The 17,785-nt window shown below is 45.1% G+C and overlaps 1 protein-coding gene across 4 annotated transcripts in view; it reads left to right on the forward strand.

Annotated features, from left to right (window-relative positions):
- PPARGC1A (PPARG coactivator 1 alpha) overlaps positions 1–17,785 on the forward strand; it is a 260,571-nt gene that overhangs the window by 216,695 nt on the left and 26,091 nt on the right. For all 4 annotated transcript variants that reach the window (XM_033948475.1, XM_033948446.1, XM_033948456.1 and 1 more), the window contains 2 exons: positions 11,985–12,106; positions 14,245–14,396. In XM_033948475.1, the coding sequence (XP_033804366.1) occupies positions 11,985–12,106; positions 14,245–14,396 (274 nt within the window). The remainder of the gene's footprint in view (positions 1–11,984; positions 12,107–14,244; positions 14,397–17,785) is intronic.

Raw genomic sequence — 17,785 nt, forward strand, 5'->3', positions numbered from 1 at the left:
TAGTTCTAAAGTAAAGGTTCACCTATACTGATGGATGACTCTTAAAGAGTTTGATTAAATACAGGAGAAAGGTAAATCTCCTTATGTTTTGAAAAAAGTTAAGTAGTTGTCTTTTAAAGTAAAGCTGATTAAGAAATAGAATTTTACCTCCCCCCCTCCTTTTTACAAAACCGCACAAGAGATTTTTAGCACCGGCTGGTGCATTGAATGCTCTGCACTGTTCTAATGCTCATAAGAACTCTATGGCCATCAGAACAGCGCAGAACATTCAGCCAGCACTAAAAAACTCTTACACAGTTTTGTATAAGGGGTTTAGTTTCTCCCTGTCCTATTATCCATTGGTTCTTTAACAATCTCAGTTGAGGGGAAAATAAAGTCTTCCAGTTGGCACAGAAAGACATCAAGAGAAGACATTACTTAAATCTGAGTCTGATAGCGCAAAGGTGGAAATTCTGTAATAGGTTGCTTGTATTTAGGCACCCCAATAATGCATATTCAATAAAGACACTCATGCGACCGAGTGACCTTATAGAATACTAGCTTCAGCACACCTACAGTAAATACATATAAGTTCATATATGCCAGCTCTTTGGCAGGTATAAAGGGGCATAATTAGCACAGGCATTAGTTCAGTTCATAAGTGGGAGATATACCCATGTCCTGCCCATACTCTTCACATATATGCTACTCTTGCAGTTCCATGCTATACCATTTACACATGTCCACATAATAGTGGTTGCCATATCTGTCCTGGGGGACTGGCAAATATATGCCAGTCAGGTTTTCAGCATATCCAAAATGAATATTCATGAGTTAGATTTGCATTCACTGCACCCCATTGTGGGTATCTTGAAAACCTGACTGACCGGGTTCCCCACAGGACAGGTTTGGTAGCTACTGCCTTATAGAATAGCATTTACATTACATTAATGATTTCTATTCCGCCTGTGCCTTGCGGTTCTAAGCGGATTACAAATTAGAAGAGATCTTGACATTTTCAAGAGAATTACATAACAAAGATTCATGTAGATACATGTTACAGTAGAGAGTTACAAATAGAAGATATCTGGATTTTTTCAAGAGAATTGTATAGCAAAGATTCAAGTAAATTGCAGAATACAGTGGAGAATATTTTTGGGTAACAGAAAACGTTATCTGACATTGAAGGAAGAAGTTTATTGGATACTGATGGAGGGTGCTTATTTAGGCTTCTGAATATATATTGGTAGGTACGGTTCGAGGGGTTAACTAATGTGTTAACATGGGGGGGAAAGCATGTATGAGTTGGGAGGAGATTAGTAAGTAGGGAAGTGCTTTTTGAACAGAATTGTTTTGATTTCTTTTCGATACACTTTAATGTCTGTTGTTTTGCTCATCAGTTTGGTGATGGTAGGGTCTATTTTCGCTGCCTGTGTCACTAGAAGGTTGTCGTATAGTTTCTTGCGTCGGGTGCCATTGTGAGGGGGGAAGGTAAAAAGATTTTGAGTTCTCCTTGTTCTGGGTGTGCAGTAGCGGTATAGGCGGTTGTTTAGGTAACTGGGAGCAGTACCATGGGTTACTTTAAATAGAAGACAGTAGAATTTGAATTGAGTTCTTGCTTTTATCGGAAGCCAGTGAGAGTCTATGTAGGCGGCGGTAATGTGGTCAAATTTGCTAAGTGAGTAGATGAGTCTGATGGCTGTATTCTGAACAGTCTGTAGTTGTTTTATCATGTTGTTTGGGCATGGTAGGTAGAGGCTGTTGCAGTAGGGGTGCTGTCACACATAAATGGCACTTTTTCCTGCATTTTTGCATAAACATGGCACATAATTACAGGTGTATATTTATAGAATTGGCCTGTAAGTTTTAGTAGATACAGTTAACTCTTCTTTCAGGTAGACTTCTTTTTAAATCATTTTTTAAGATATTGGGCCCGCTATTCAGATCATGGGAGACAGCCTGTCTCCTGTGGTTAGAAGAACATAAGAATTGCCGCTGCTGGGTCAGACCAGTGGTCCATCGTGCCCAGCAGCCCGCTCACGCGGCAGCCCTCTGGTTAAAAACCAGCACCCTAACTGAGACTAGCCCTACCTGCATATGTCTACCTACATATTGTCTAATTTTGTCTTGAATCCCTGGAGGGTGTTTCCCCCTATGACAGCCTCCGGAAGAGCGTTCCAGTTTTCTACCACTCTCTGGGTGAAGAAGAACTTCCTTAAGTTTGTACAGAATCTATCCCCTTTTAATTTTAGAGAGTGCCCTCTCATTCTCCCTACCTTGGAGAGGGTGAACAAGCTGTCCTTATCTATTAAGTCTATACCCTTCAGTACCTTGAATGTTTCAATCATGTCCCCTCTCAATCTCCTTTGTGCTGGGCAACCAGTATTTTTTTTTTTTTGGGGGGGGGGAGGAGCTTCTAAAATTATAGCCGTTAAGCCAATATTCATTGCCTGGCCGACTAAGATATAGAAGCCAAAGGTAGACCTGCTATTTATGTGGCCACTCAACTTATCTGGACAGCCAATGAATATTTGTACTAATCAACTATGGGATTTAGCCAATGACCAGGCTAGCCACTAAGCATTAATATTTCAGCAGCCTTCTTGTACTGAATATTAGTGCTTAATTGGCTAAAATACTATTTAGCCAGCCAGGAGATGAATATCAGGCAGATTGTTATTTCATCCTCATTTTTTAAAATTATTGAATTTCAATATATTGAAATATTTTGGAACAATTTCAAACCTTCCTTTTCTATAAAAATAAACAAAATGTATGATGACAGGGCAACTGAATACATTCTTGATCATTGGACTTTCAGCAGTACAGTTTCTGTACTAGTTGAAGCCTAAAGACAGCCTTAGGTTTCTTTTCAGATTGTGAAACCAAAACCAGAATCAGAAGGAAATCAGACCAATGGTTTGATAATGAACTACTCCAACTCAAAAGACAGTGTAGAAGACTAGAAAGAAAATGGAGAAAAAAGAATCAAGAACAAACAAAAACCGACTGGAAAAAAATCAACAAACAATACAAAAATCTACTAAAAGACAAGAGGAAAAGTTACTACACCAAGCTCATAGGCACAGAAACACAAGATTCCAAAAAAATTTTCCAAATACTAAAAGAATTAACAGACACCAAACCATACACTACCACCACCAACACACCTCCACCATCACCCACCATCTTAGCAGAACATTTCAAGAATAAAATCACCAACACCAGAGCCACACTCATACACAACCCATCCAACCAAAATCCAATCACAATCCACTCCACAGGAAAAGAGGCAATCGCAGCAGACAGAACTTGGTCTCAATTCCCAAACATAAAATGGCCAGAATTTAACAAATTATACAAAAAATACAGCCATGCCTCCTGTGACCTCAACCATTGCCCCTCATATCTCCTTACCACCTCTAGTATAAAGTTCCGCACCATAATTCTACAATGGATCCAATTCACGCTCACAGAGGGCACATTCCCTGACAACCTCAGCGAAATTGTCATCACACCAATCCAAAAAGACCCAAAGGCACCACAAAACCTCCCTTCCAACTACAGACCTATAGCCTCAATTCCGCTATATGTCAAAATTACAGAAGGCCTAGTAGCCAAACTCCTCACCAATTACATAGAGGACCACAACCTACTACACCCCATGCAATCAGGATTCAGAACAAATTTCAGCACAGAGACACTACTAGGCTCCCTCATGGATACCGCCAGACAACAACTTAGTATAGGGAAAAAAATACTACTTATACAACTGGACCTATCGGCAGCATTCGACCTGGTAGACCACAACATCCTTCTACAGATACTAGATGCAATAGGCATCTCAGACAAAGTATACTCCTGGTTCAAAGGATTCCTAAAACTCAGAACCTACAGTGTAAAATCAAACAAAGAAAAATCAGAATCCTGGTCAAACCCATGCGGCGTACCACAAGGATCTCCACTATCCCCCACCCTCTTCAATCTATACACTGCCTCTCTAGGAACCCATCTGGATAATCTAGGCATAACATCCTACAGCTATGCGGATGACATCACCATCCTCATCCCATACGATCATTCCAAACCTACCATGACAGAGGAACTTCACCAAACACTGGAAGCAGTCACAACCTGGATGGAAAATCACAAACTTAAACTCAACCAAGACAAAACCAAATTCATCCTCCTAGAAAACGACAGGATCCAAACCACAACCATCCTAGACATAAACGCAACCAAATATCCCATCCAAACAACCATAAAACTACTAGGCATGACCATAGACAGATGCTGCACAATGCAGCCACAAATAAACAAAACAACTCAAAAATCATTCGCAATCATGAGAAACCTGAGACAAGTCCGAAAATTCTTTGAAAGCACACAATTCCTACTTATAGTACAATCCCTAATACTAGGAATACTGGACTACTGTAACATTCTCTTCCTCCCATGTCCGGCAACTACGATAAGACAACTCCAAACAATCCAAAATACAGCCTTAAGACTCGTCTATTCATTGAAAAAACACGACCACATCACCGAAGCCTACATCAACTCACACTGGCTCCCAATCCAAGAAAGAATCCAATTCAAATTCTACTGCATATTATTTAAAACACTACACGGAGACAGTCCATCATACCTGAACAATCGCCTCATCCAAGCAACCAGCACCAGACACAGAAAAACGCACTCCCCATTCATACCCCCCCCATCCAAAGAAGTGAAAAGAACAAAACTACATGACGGCCTCCTAGCCACACAAGCTGCAAGACTAGATAACCAAATCTCCAACCTTCTGATGACCACCCCAGACTATAAGACGTTCAGAAAAGAAATAAAAACCACACTTTTCAAGAAATTCCTAAGACAGAAATAACAACACAACCACTAAAAGCCCTCAAGATCTTCATATTACCTCTCCAGCTATTCTCTACAATTCATATAATTCTGTTATTCTGTAACTCCTTAATTCTTTATTCATTGTAATTCTGTCCTTAAACTAACCTTTTGTAATCCGCCTTGAACCGCAAGGTAATGGCGGAATAGAAATCCCTAATGTAATGTAATGTAATGTAATATGGCAGCACTTTAACCGGCATCTAGACACATGTGGAGGGGCATAATCAAAAAAAGCGTCTAAGTCCCCTTTTGGCCTAAGTCCTTAAATATTCAACTCAGAAGCAGGGAAAGTGTTCATAACCAAAACAAACGTTCATGTTTTGATTATGGCCTTCCTCTGCCTAAACGCCCAATCTCCACTACGTCTACAAGTACCCCCACAGCACGTCTACACTTTTTAGCCATAATGAAACAAAAACACGCCTAGGCCACAAACGTCCAACAGAAGGACTTTTAGGCGAAGGAGGAGCCAGTCCTTCGCCTAAAAGCTGGATTCTGTAACCGGTGCCTGTCAAAAACAACACCGATTACAGAATCCCCCCCCCCCATCGATCCAGGCAGGAGGGTGCCCAAGCCCTCCTGCCATGTCAAACCGCGACACCACACACACACCCCCCCCCTGACAACATCGGGGCAAGAGGGAGCTCAAGCCCTCTTGCCCCCCCCGACTCCCCGACATGATCGGGGCAAGAGGGAGCTCAAGCCCTCTTGCCCCAGCCAACCGCGGCACCCCCGACACGATCGGGGCAAGATGGAGCTCAAGCCCTCTTGCCCCCCCCCCGACTCCCCGACACGATCGGGGCAAGAGGGAGCCCAAGCCCTCTTGCCCCGCCAACTCCCCAACTCCCCGACAATATCGGGCCAGGAGGGAGCCCAAGCCCTCCTGGCCCTGGCGACCCCCCCCCCCCCGGCTAGTTGTTTGGGCCAGGAGGGAGCCCAAGTCCTCCTGACCCTGGTGACCCCCCCCGCTAGTTGTTCAGGCCAGGAGGGAGCCCAAACCCTCCTGGCCACGGGGACCCCCTACCCCCACCCCACACTACATTACGGGCAGGAGGGATCCCAGGCCCTCCTGCCCTCGATGCAAACCCCCCTCCCCACAACCACCGCCCCCCCCAAGAACCTCCGACCACCCCCCCAGCCGACCCGCGACCCCCCTGGCCGACCCCCACGACACCCCCACCCCCATTCCCCGTACCTTTGGTTTAGTTGGCCGGACAGACAGGAGCCAAACCCGCCTGTCCGGCAGGCAGCCAACGACGGAATGAGGCCGGATTGGCCCATCCGTCCCAAAGCCCCGCCTACTGGTGGGGCCTAAGGCGCCTGGGCCAATCAGAATAGTCCCGGGAGCCTTAGGCCCCTCCTGGGGGGCGGGGACTTGGGCACACGGTCAGGTTGGGCCCATGTGCTTCAGGCCCCACCCCCAGGAGGGGCTTAAGGCTCCCGGGCCTATTCTGAATGGCCCAGATGCCTTAGGGAAATCTTATTTATCTGAGACTTCTCTGCTCATAGAAGTCCCTTCCTCGGGATCTCTCTCTGGGGCCTCTCTGGAATCACTCCAGGCATTACTTCCCTTCTTGTGGCTCAGTTCTGAGCTGCAAAGCTCAGTGCATTCTGGGACACACCATGTTTCCCCAAAAATAAGACCTACCCCTAAAATAAGCCCTAGCATGATTTTCGGGGTAGGTCTTAATATAAGCCCTATCCCCGAAAATAAGCCCTAGTCGCCAGCAGCAGCGCTTCCCCCCACACCCCCCTGCTGACCCTTCCAACCCTTGCCAACCGTGAGAACGAAGTACCTTGTAACAAATGGCAACATCGGCAGCAATCTAGACAGGCCTCTTCACAACCTTCTCTCAGGCATTCTGTGTGCCACGTTGCTGATGATATCATCAGTGATGCAGCAGAGGATCGCCTGGGCAGGATAAAGCCATGAAGCAGCCTGTCTAGATTGCTGCCAACGTTGCCATTTGTTACAAGGTATTTCGGTCTCACGGTTGGTGGGGTGAGATGAAAAGGTCAGGGGGGATGCGCGGGGGGGGGTGTGTGATTATGTGCGGTGGAGGGATGGGAGGGAGGGAGGAATAGAAGCTGCAAGGGTACTGTTGCACAAGGGATGGGAAGGAGGGATAGAAAGATACTACAAAAGGGAATGGGTGAGAGGGGAGGAAAAATGCTGCACATGTGAGGGAGAGAAAGGAAATAGGAAGAATTGGGGTGGAAGAGAGGAAGGGAGAGATGATCATTGTACATGAAAAAAATAAGACCTTTCCTGAAAATAAGACACTGTCATATTAATTTTAGCTCCCAGTCATTTATCGCATAACACATAAAATATGTTTACTTACCTTTAAGACTCTTCTTTCCAAGGCACCAGCATTTATCAATCGACTCCTCATCCTGTACGCTTCCACAAGATTACTCAGATCCAATGATCAATATTTATTGACAGTTCCCTCTCTTAAAATTATTAACATTCTTCGACAGTACATCTTCTCAGTCAAGGCACCACAAACGTGGAATTCTCTACCAATCCATTTAAGAGAAGAATGCTCACTGGATAGATTTAAGAGCAACTTAAAATGTTTCCTTTTTAAAGATGCATTTGATCTTTAGCTTGGTTAGTCAGGCCATCTTCACTACATTCGATATTTCTTCTTGTTGCAGAGGTAGTCTTCTTTCTATTTTCTCCATTCTCTTTGGTTTCTCCTTACCCTTCCTGCAGTTCTTCCCCTATTCGTCTTCTTTCCTATCTAATATTGTATTTCCTCCCCCTCTTTCCTTTTTGGTTTCTGTAAGTCCTGTGTATCTTTTGTATGTTAGATATATGGTCCCCTTTAATGTAAATTTTTTAAATCAATATTCATCGCTTTGAAATGTGATTAAGTGATTTATCACTTTTTAAATAAAACTTGAAACTAGGGGCTCCTTTGACGAAGGCGCGTTAGGGCCTTAACACGCGGAATAGCGCACGCTAAAATGCCATGTGCGCTAGCCGTACCGCCTCCTCTTTAGCAGGCGGTAGTTTTTCAGCTAGCGCGCACTAATCCAGTGTGTGCGCTGAAAATGTTAGCACACCTTCATAAAAGGAGCCCTAGGTCTTATTTTCAGGGAAACACCCCCTTTTGGGCTACTGCCCCCTGCTGTCCAGTGGTATAATTGCAGCTTTAGTGAGGGAGAACCCCTTAGTCCCTCATAATGTCTAAATCCTGTTTTTTTTAACGCCAGGTATACATGGCCACATTGCAAAATATATGCATATATAAAGGGGGAATTGTCTGTGTTTTGGGTGGGAATGCATGTTTATGATCACAGATATCCATGCTTTAATGAACACTGGCTCCCAGGAATGTCTAAGTTATAGAAAGGTGCTCATTTTGGGCAGTGTAGTATTGGAGAGATTAGGAGAGGTTGTCGCCTGTATCCCCCACTGTTTTTGCCTCCCTCCCCCAATTGAGAGTGTGAAAGGATATCGGGTGCTGTGACAGCTCAGAAAACATAGATGTATATGTTTCTAGAATTCGTTTCCAATACAGCAGGGACAATATATCAAGAAAGTCAGAAAAGAAACTTGGCTGTGATTGAGAGACTGACTCAAGTAAATTAAACCACCAACGAGAAGGAACCGCTATACAGTAACTCAGCTCAGAGACATAAAACTCTGAAGAGGGGGAGGTCACCCCCTTTTGGAACAAGAGTTTATCATCCAATCATAGCATAATTATTGATAAAAGCGGGTCCAACTCCAAGGTGTAAAGTTGATTAATGACTGTATGAGCTATATATACAGTCATTAATCAACTTTACACCTTGGAGTTGGACAAGCTTTTATCAATAATTATGCTATGATTGGATGATAAACTCTTGTTCCAAGAGGGGGTGACCTCCCCCTCTTCAGAGTTTTATGTCTCTGAGCTGAGTTACTGTATAGCGGTTCCTTCTCGTTGGTGGTTTAATTTACTTGAGTCAGTCTCTCAATCACAGCTATGTTTCTAAAATGGCAGACATACTTGTGTATGTGCCAGTGCATACACTTGTGTCTTCTGAAATACTAACATATACATGTATGTTCTGGCACATTCATGTTTATGTTGGCATGTTAACCCCATGAATATTTTAGACATTGATTATTATTATTTTTTTTTAATTTATAAAGTTTTCACATAACATCAAAAGAATACATCTTGCTACAGAAAATCAGGAAGAAAAGAAATTAAACAATAAGGGAAAAACACAGCCTCCCTAATAAAGAAAAGAAAATGTTCACCCTTTCTTAGACCACTACATAAGAGAGTCAACTTATCAAATTGAAGAAAGTAAAAGTAATTATTTTAAAAGAAAAGGCCTAATTACAATCAAAATCAAATACCCTTCATAATCAGTCTTTGATGGTTTTCTTGACATCTTGAAATTCCTTAAGATGTTACGTGGAAAAAAAAGTATATTTGATTCCCAAATACCTTAGCAGGCATTTGCAGGGGTATGTTAAGAGGAACGTGGCACCCAATTTGATTGTATCTTGAGTTATTTTAGAAACATCAGGATATATCCAGACTTTCTGATCCCCAAACAATTTTTGAGCATTCTTAAAGTATAACTTTAAAATCATATTTAAATCCTGCTCAAAAACTAAAGACACCACCAATGTGGTTCTTTCGGTTTCAGCTATAATAGTTTGTTCTAGTAAAGCAGTTATGTTACCAAGATCAGTCGGTTTGGCTTCTCCCTTCTTTTCAGAGGAAATCTTTTTGTTGGATAAGTAGTATGTCCTATTAATTGGTGGTATATTATTTGAGGAGATATTTAAATTTTCAACAAGGTATCTCTTAAAGAGATCTATAGGCAAAGTACCTGAAACAATAGGAAAATTCAAGAGATGGCGGTTTAACCTTCGGTTAAAATTCTCAGTCTGTTCCAATTTTCTATGAGTGGAAATACTATCCTTGATTGATGCCAACTTAAACTGCTGTAAACTTTGTATGTCCTCCTGAGTTTGCTTGGTTTGGTCAGAGAAATCTTTTTTCAATGACTCTACTGATTTAGTCAAAGTATCTAGTTGAGAAGAAATTTATAATACCTCCTGAGTAGACTTTACTGAAGAAATTTCCAACCATTTAAGGAGCAGCCAGTTGTCATTCAATGAAGCCTCCGTGGGAGCAGATAATCCTCCTGCTCCATCACCTGGACTTCCCAATACTAGTGCTTCAGCCGCTGTGCCCTTGCCGGGAGAAGAGACAGCTCAGGGTGATATTATAGAGATCTATAAAATACTGAGGGATGTGAATTGCTTGTTCACTCTTTCCATAAATACTAGGACTAGGGGGCTTGCAATGAAGCTACTAAGTAGTAGATTTTAAAAAAAAACCAAACAGAGAAAATATTTCTTAGCACGTGTAATTAAAATCTGGAATTTGTTGCCAGAGAATGTGGTGAAATCAGCTTAGCAGGGTAATTTCCTAAAAGAGAAGTCCATAGGCCATTATTGAGATGGCGTGGGGAAATCCACTGCCTGTCCCTAGTGATAGAAAGCATGATATTGAAGCACCGCCCCCTACTGGCAACAGTGCAGTTGGAATACTCTTGCTCAGTGTAGAGGGAACAGTCAGTGTTGTATTAAGGGTGAGTGGCGCCCGGGGCAGTGGCGCTTCTCCCATGCTCTCTTCCCCGTCCCTAAGCTGTGCGCATGCCCTCTTCCCTTTCCCATACCTTTTTTAACTTTTCTGGCATGAGCAGTATGCCCACGTCGGTGTCTGCTTGCCCCTTTGACGTCACTTCCTAGATGCGGGTCCTCAAAAGTGACATCATAGAGAGCACTGATGCCGACACGGGCGGTCACCTCGTGCTGGGGAAGTAAAAAAGGTATGGGGGAAGGCAAGGGGTGCGCACACGTGGCAAGGAGAGTTGCAGAGGGGTAGGGAGGAGGAGGGTGCCATGTTCTTAAGAAGACTGCGCCCGAGGCAGACCACTCCCCCAAGCCCCTCTTACTACACCACTGGGAAAAGTACCGATATTCAAAAAAAGCTAAGCTCTTAAATGTGCATTTCTAAATTGTACCAGAAATTCAGCTAAACAGAGGATCTGAAGTTTTGAACTGAAAGTTCATCTTAATTTAAGAGCTTTAGCGGTAATATTCAGACTATGATAGTCAATGGTTTGTTTGTTTTTGCCCCAAATATTCAATGCCAGGCCATGTCCAGGCACTGACATTGAATACCTGAGCCTAATAGCCTTGGCAGTGGCCTCCACAGCTTATGAAGTTACTGGCTGATATTAGCCTAGGCCCACATAAGACAGTTATGTGGGCCGTGGTTGTATATCAGACCCACATTAAAACAAATTGTCTAGTTTCCCTCCATTCCCCCTCTCACTCCCTGATGAGGTCCATAGAACTCCCCCCCCCCCATCCAGCCCACTTCCGAAGAGACAAGATCCCCCTCCCTCCTATACAGGCTCATTCCTTCTCCCATCCCTAGCCCCAGCCTCAAATTCAGGATAGCCCTCCTCCCAGTGGGGACAGGAATGAACCCCCGTGCTCTTGCCCCTAGCAGCTGCTTTTACAAAATGGCCACCTTGACTTCTTGCAGCAGCCTCATGGTATTATAGTAGTACTATGAGGCTGCCTGTAGAGATCCCTTTTCTCCTGATTTTGTGGCATTGTTTTGAGTGGGGGTTAGTTCACACATTCATTTTAATAATGCTTAATGTGCATTATATCATGTTAATGCATACAAATCGATTGTATGCATGTCAATTCTTAGGTTAACATATGTTAAATTGATTAAGTTTCAAGTTTCAAGTTTATTAGTTTTTAATATCCCAATCATAAAACGAATATCTGACCGGTTAACAATAAAATTTAAAATAGGTAGAAGGGAGAATAGTTGGGTGTATTGAATATTTAGAGTACTAAATGTACTAAACTTTTTAAGGTGCATAAATGAACTGAATGTATACCTATCCCTGTTCACTAAAGTGAACTGTGGCTTCACATATGGTTCTATTTTTTTTTTTTTTGGTGGGGGGAGGCAAAAGTTATCTTTATCTTTTAGCAACATTTGAAGGATAAATTAATAGCAGAGTATCTTGTGTTTTCTTAAAAGGAAGAGCATCGTGTAATCTATGTTGGCAATATCAGACTTGATATAACTCGGTCAGAGCTCAGGGATCGTTTTGAAGTCTTTGGTGAAATTGAAGAGTGCACAGTAAATCTGCGGGATGATGGGTAAGAACTATTCTAATTTTTCCTTTTTTGGGAAGTGTAAGTACGAGGGGCTACTGGAAAGTTCTCAGCCCAACCAACAAAGTTGGGACAGTCTCCATCGACGGCTACACACTTAGGGGTCCTTTTACTAAGGTGCACTAACCGATTTAGTGCGCGCTAAATCAGTTAGCGTGCCTTAGTAAAATGACTCCTTAGTCCGGAAATTTTCTACTTTTTATGTTCCATATTTTTATGATGGAACAAAAAATGTGGAAAATCACTGAATTAAGTGCATAGACCTCAGTGGAGACTGCCCCAACTTTGTTGGCTGGGCTGAGAATTTTTAAGCGGCCCCTTGTATTTCATATTTATTTAACCTAATAGTTGCTTAGAAGAAAAGGCCCTTATTTTAGAATGTCTATTCATGTTTTGAACTTCTGAAATCTAGCATTTAGACATCCATATTTCATAGACATCCAAATCCTGATTGTATAAAGCTGAAATATGAATGTCTAAAACTGCAGTATATCCTATTGCATGGGAGCATGGTCTGGATGTTTTGGGGGTATGGCAAGGGGGTTGCCAAATTATGGATGTCCATTCCGATTTTAGAAGAGGAAGGGATGTCTTTGTCCAAAAAGATGGGCGTTGGCATTTAGACCAGATACCCAGTACTCTGTACATCCAGGTTAGAGAAAGTGCTCCAACTAAGCAGGTCTCCACTAGAGGGAGTAAGTGAAGTACGTTAGATAGATTGTGAGCCCACCGGGACAGAGAGGGAAAAATGCTTGAGTACCTGATTGTAAAAACCGCTTAGATAACCTTGATAGGCGGTATATAAAATCCTAATAAACTTGTCAAACATGTCAAGTCATGGTAATTTATTTCTGCCCTTGGAGAGCTGTGCTGGGATGAAGGGCCTTGATTGTCTGTGCAAGCTTAAGGCCTGCTGGACTCTCTTCGAGAATCCCTCAGAGGACGGGAGTCAGCAGGCCTTAAGCATGCACAGACAATCAAGGGCCTTCATCCCAGCACAGAGCATCAACATTGACTTGCAGAGCATCAGGACTGTAAGTGTGATGTCGGTCTGGGGCAGGAGGGAGTGGGTAGTGGAGGATAGAAGTGCCAATCAATGAGGGGGGGGAGATAGGAATGCCAGTCATCGGGGTGGGGATAGGAAAAGATAGCAAGGGTCATTAGTGTGGATAGCAGTGGTGATCATCAGGAGAGGGGAGAGATAGCTGTGCTGGTCATGGGAAGGGTGTGCCAGACTTCTGGAGGGGTGGAAAATAGCATTGTTGGTCATTGGGTGGGTAGAGTAGGAAAAAAAAGCACCATCATCCAAAGGAGGCTCGAATATAAACTGAGAACACCATTTTTGGGCTATTTTTTTGGCCCAAAATCTTGGTTTATAGTCGAGTATATACGGTGTGTTCTATATTGCATGAGAAATAGACACCCATATGTAGGGTTATCAGATTTTCTTGTTATAAAAAAGAGAACACGTGGACCTGCCCCATTCTGCCCCCCAATCCTACCCCATTCCACCACCAATCCTGACCAGCTCCGTTCCCAGCCCCACCCGCATACAAACCTCATTTCTTCTTTCCCGAAGCTCGGGGCCGTGTCTGGAGGGCCTCTGAGCATGCATGTATGAGACACAATGATATTGCACATGCATGCATGTATGTGTGTGCGTGATTACACTCTTTGGGGAAAATGGGATAGAAAACAAATTAAATAAATAAATGCCATCGGATTGCATCCATGCATGCTCAGAGGCCCCCCCAGACGCGGCCCCAAGCTCAAGGCTTTCCAAAACCTGGAGAAACTACCGGGTTTTGGAAATCCATCTGGGTACCTGGACAGTCCTTGAAAAAGAGGACATGTCTGGGTTTTCCAGCACATCTGGTAACCCTACCAATATGTGATGTACTGACTTGGAATCTTTATTCCGAATTGAACATATTTTCTAAAATCTGCCTCAAAGTATTTAGCTCCTTGACAGAAGAATCATACTGATCAATAGATTTAATGGCATTAGTACATGAATTATTATCAGTACACTAGTCAGTTCTTCTGTAAAGGAAAGAATTACATTTTGTTCAATATGTTCCTTTTGGTAGATTTTCATACAGCTGTCATATTTTTAATTGCAGGGAGAGCTATGGCTTTATCACCTACCGCTATACTTGTGATGCATTTGCTGCTCTTGAGAATGGGTACACTTTGCGCAGGTCAAACGAGCCTGACTTTGAGCTGTACTTTTGTGGACGCAAGCAGTTTTGCAAGTCTAACTATGCAGATCTAGGTATGGATTTTCTCACACAGGGAATAACTGTACACTATGCTAAGAGCAAATGGAAACCACCTTCCATGAGGCCATAGATAACCTTGGTTACATTTTTTTTGCAGACTGGCTACTTAATAGTGGTGATTTGCAAGGCTAAGCTTTGAAGGCTGATACTATCCAGGGGGGAAAAAAAACACCAAGTAGAAATACATAGTTTGGCAGGGTTTTTTTTTATTCCTATATGTGAATTCAACATATGGGGGCAATTCTATAATCTAGACCAATGTTCTTCTGTGCAAGGCCCAAGGACCAATGGTGTCCCCCCTCCCTGAGATCCCAGGTGCAGCTCCCATTGTATTTCTGGGCTTTTTCTGCTACTTTGCCTCTCTATTCAGGCTTGGGTCAGAAAAATAAAAGTGGATAGAGAGAAGAGCTGCATGCTTGAAGGACACGGCATTTTTCAGGAGCCAAAAGAGAATGCATTTGGAAATGCTTGCGACCTTGAGGATACCCCCCTCCCAACGAAGTTTGAAGGTGGGCTAGTGGGGATTGATGTAATTGGTAAACACTTGGCAGCAGTGTCGAGGCTCTGCATAGGACTATATTTTGCAGCTCTCCTTCAGTCCATTAGAATCCAGAGGGACCCCAGCTTACAAATTAATGATGACTACTGATCTAGGCACTCACATTTAGGTACCACTTGTGTGCAAAAATGTCTCGCGGACTAGCATCTTTGCAAGTAAATGACATTAAAATGCCAGCAAGGCATCTAACTTAACATAGGGGGGAATTCTATGTTAAAAGAATAATGCTTAGAACCGATTCCTGCTCCCAACTTTGGGTGCCAAACTTACCGTATTTTCGCGGATATAACGCGCGCGTTATACGCGATTTTACCTACCGCGCATACCCCTCGCGCGTTATATGCCTGAGCGCGGTATAGAAAAGTTTTTAAACATAGTTCCCACCCCGCCCGACGCCCGATTCACCCCCCCAGCAGGACCGCTCGCACCCCCACCCCGAACGACCGCTCGCACGCGCTCCCACCCGCACCCGCATCCACGATCGGAGCAAGAGGGAGCCCAAGCCCTCTTGCCCGGCCGACTTCCCGACAATATCGGGCCAGGAGGGAGCCCAAACCCTCCTGGCCACGGCGACCCCCTACCCCCACCCCGCACTACATTACGGGCAGGAGGGATCCCAGGCCCTCCTGCCCTCGACGCAAACCCCCCTCCCTCCAACGACCGCCCCCCCCCAAGAACCTCCGACCGCCCCCCCAGCCGACCCGCGACCCCCCTGGCCGCCCCCCACGACCCCCCCACCCCCCTTCCCCGTACCTTTGGAAGTTGGCCGGACAGACGGGAGCCAAACCCGCCTGTCCGGCAGGCAGCCAACGAAGGAATGAGGCCGGATTGGCCCATCCGTCCTAAAGCTCCGCCTACTGGTGGGGCCTAAGGCGCGTGGGCCAATCAGAATAGGCCCTGGAGCCTTAGGTCCCACCTGGGGGCGCGGCCTGAGACACATGGTCGGGTTTGGCCCATGTGCCTCAGGCCGCGCCCCCAGGTGGGACCTAAGGCTCCAGGGCCTATTCTGATTGGCCCACGTGCCTTAGGCCCCACCAGTAGGCGGAGCTTTAGGACGGATGGGCCAATCCGGCCTCATTCCTTCGTTGGCTGCCTGCCGGACAGGCGGGTTTGGCTCCCGTCTGTCCGGCCAACTTCCAAAGGTACGGGGAAGGGGGGTGGGGGGGTCGTGGGGGTCGGACAGGGGGGTCACGGGTCGGCTGGGGGACGGGCGGAGGTTCTTGGGGGGGGCGGTCGTTGGGGGGGGAGGGGGGTTTGCGTCGAGGGCAGGAGGGCCTGGGATCCCTCCTGCCCATAATGTAGTGCGGGGTGGGGTTAGGGGGTCGCCGTGGCCAGGAGGGTTTGGGCTCCCTCCTGGCCCGATATTGTTGGGGAGTCGGCGGTCCTTCGGGGTGAGGGTGCGAGTGGTCCTGCCGGGGGGGGGATGTATCGGACGTCGGGGGGGGGCATCAGGCTTTCAGGATGGGGACAGACCTTCAAGGGGGGACAGGACTTCAAGGGGGGACAGTGCACGGAAGTCAGGGGGGGTGAACGGAGAGTCGGGACAGCGCACGGAAAGTCAGGGCGGGCGAAAGGAGCGTCGGGCATCATGCGCGTTATATGCCTGAGCGCGGTATAGAAAAGTTTTGGTACATATCATCGTGATTTCTGCGCGCTATACCCCTGTGCGCGTTTTACACAGGTGCGCGTTATATCCGCGAAAATACGGTACTCTTGTTGTCCCCATCCCCGCAGGATCTATCTCTGCCTCTGTGAGTTCTGTTAATGTCCCTGCAAGCTCTTTCTCATTTGCACAAGCCTCAAAACACTTTAAAATCATGTGTTCATCTGCACAAACCTCAAGGATAGAGCTTGCAGGGATGGGGCAGGGACATTAACAGAGGGCAGAGATAGATCCTGCGGGGATGGGGGGGGTTCCAATGTCATTCTCTAACCTGGAGGAAATCCTGGTACCCAATCTGGGATGAAGTTAAAAGGTGATAGGATCAGGCAGGGCAGGATTAACCAGTAGGCCAAGTAGGCACTTGCCTAGGGCCCGAAATGGTCAGGGGGGCCCGATGAAGGAGAAAGTAAGACAAACAAGCAATGCGGGTAAGAAAAGCAACGGGAACTGTAATTGTGCAAGCGGTGCTGCTTGCCCAAAGCCTCCCTCTGACGCAGCTTCCTGTTTCTACCTGGGTGCATGGTGGAGTGGGGCAGGACAGGGGGCCCAGTGTACTTGTGTGCCTAGGGGCCCTCTACAAATTAATCCTGCCCTGGGATCAGGAGTAATCTAAGAAAATACTTTTTTTTACAGAAAGGGTAATAGATGTGTAGAACAGGATCCTGGTAGAGGTGGTGGAGACAAAGACTGTATCTGAATTCAAGAAGGAATGAGACAGGCATGTGGGATCTCTTAAGGAGAGGAGGAGATAGTGACCGCTGCGAAGGGGCAGTCTGGATGGGCCAATTGGCCTTTATATGCCATCATGTTTCTATGTTTCTACTATTCTATAATACTGTGTGCAACTTTTTGGGATGCCCATGTCCGTCCCATGGCCATACCCCTTTTGGGTTGCATGCTATGGGATTTAGGAGTCCAGCATTATAAAATAGTGCATAGACAGATATGCATGCAAATTCTAATTGGAGCCAATTAACATCAATAATTGGTTATTAGCATCCAATTATTGATGGTTAACATCTTGGAAACATGCCCAACTTTAGGTGCCCAAATCTGGGTGTTATATACTGTATAGAAGCCAGGGGACAGTGTGTAAATGCCAATAGGGCATATATTTGGGCATATAATAGGCAGGGCTCCAAGTTACACACATTACCTCG

Source organism: Geotrypetes seraphini, chromosome 1 (assembly GCF_902459505.1).
Source record: "Geotrypetes seraphini chromosome 1, aGeoSer1.1, whole genome shotgun sequence".
NCBI classification, from domain to species: Eukaryota; Metazoa; Chordata; class Amphibia; order Gymnophiona; family Dermophiidae; genus Geotrypetes; species Geotrypetes seraphini.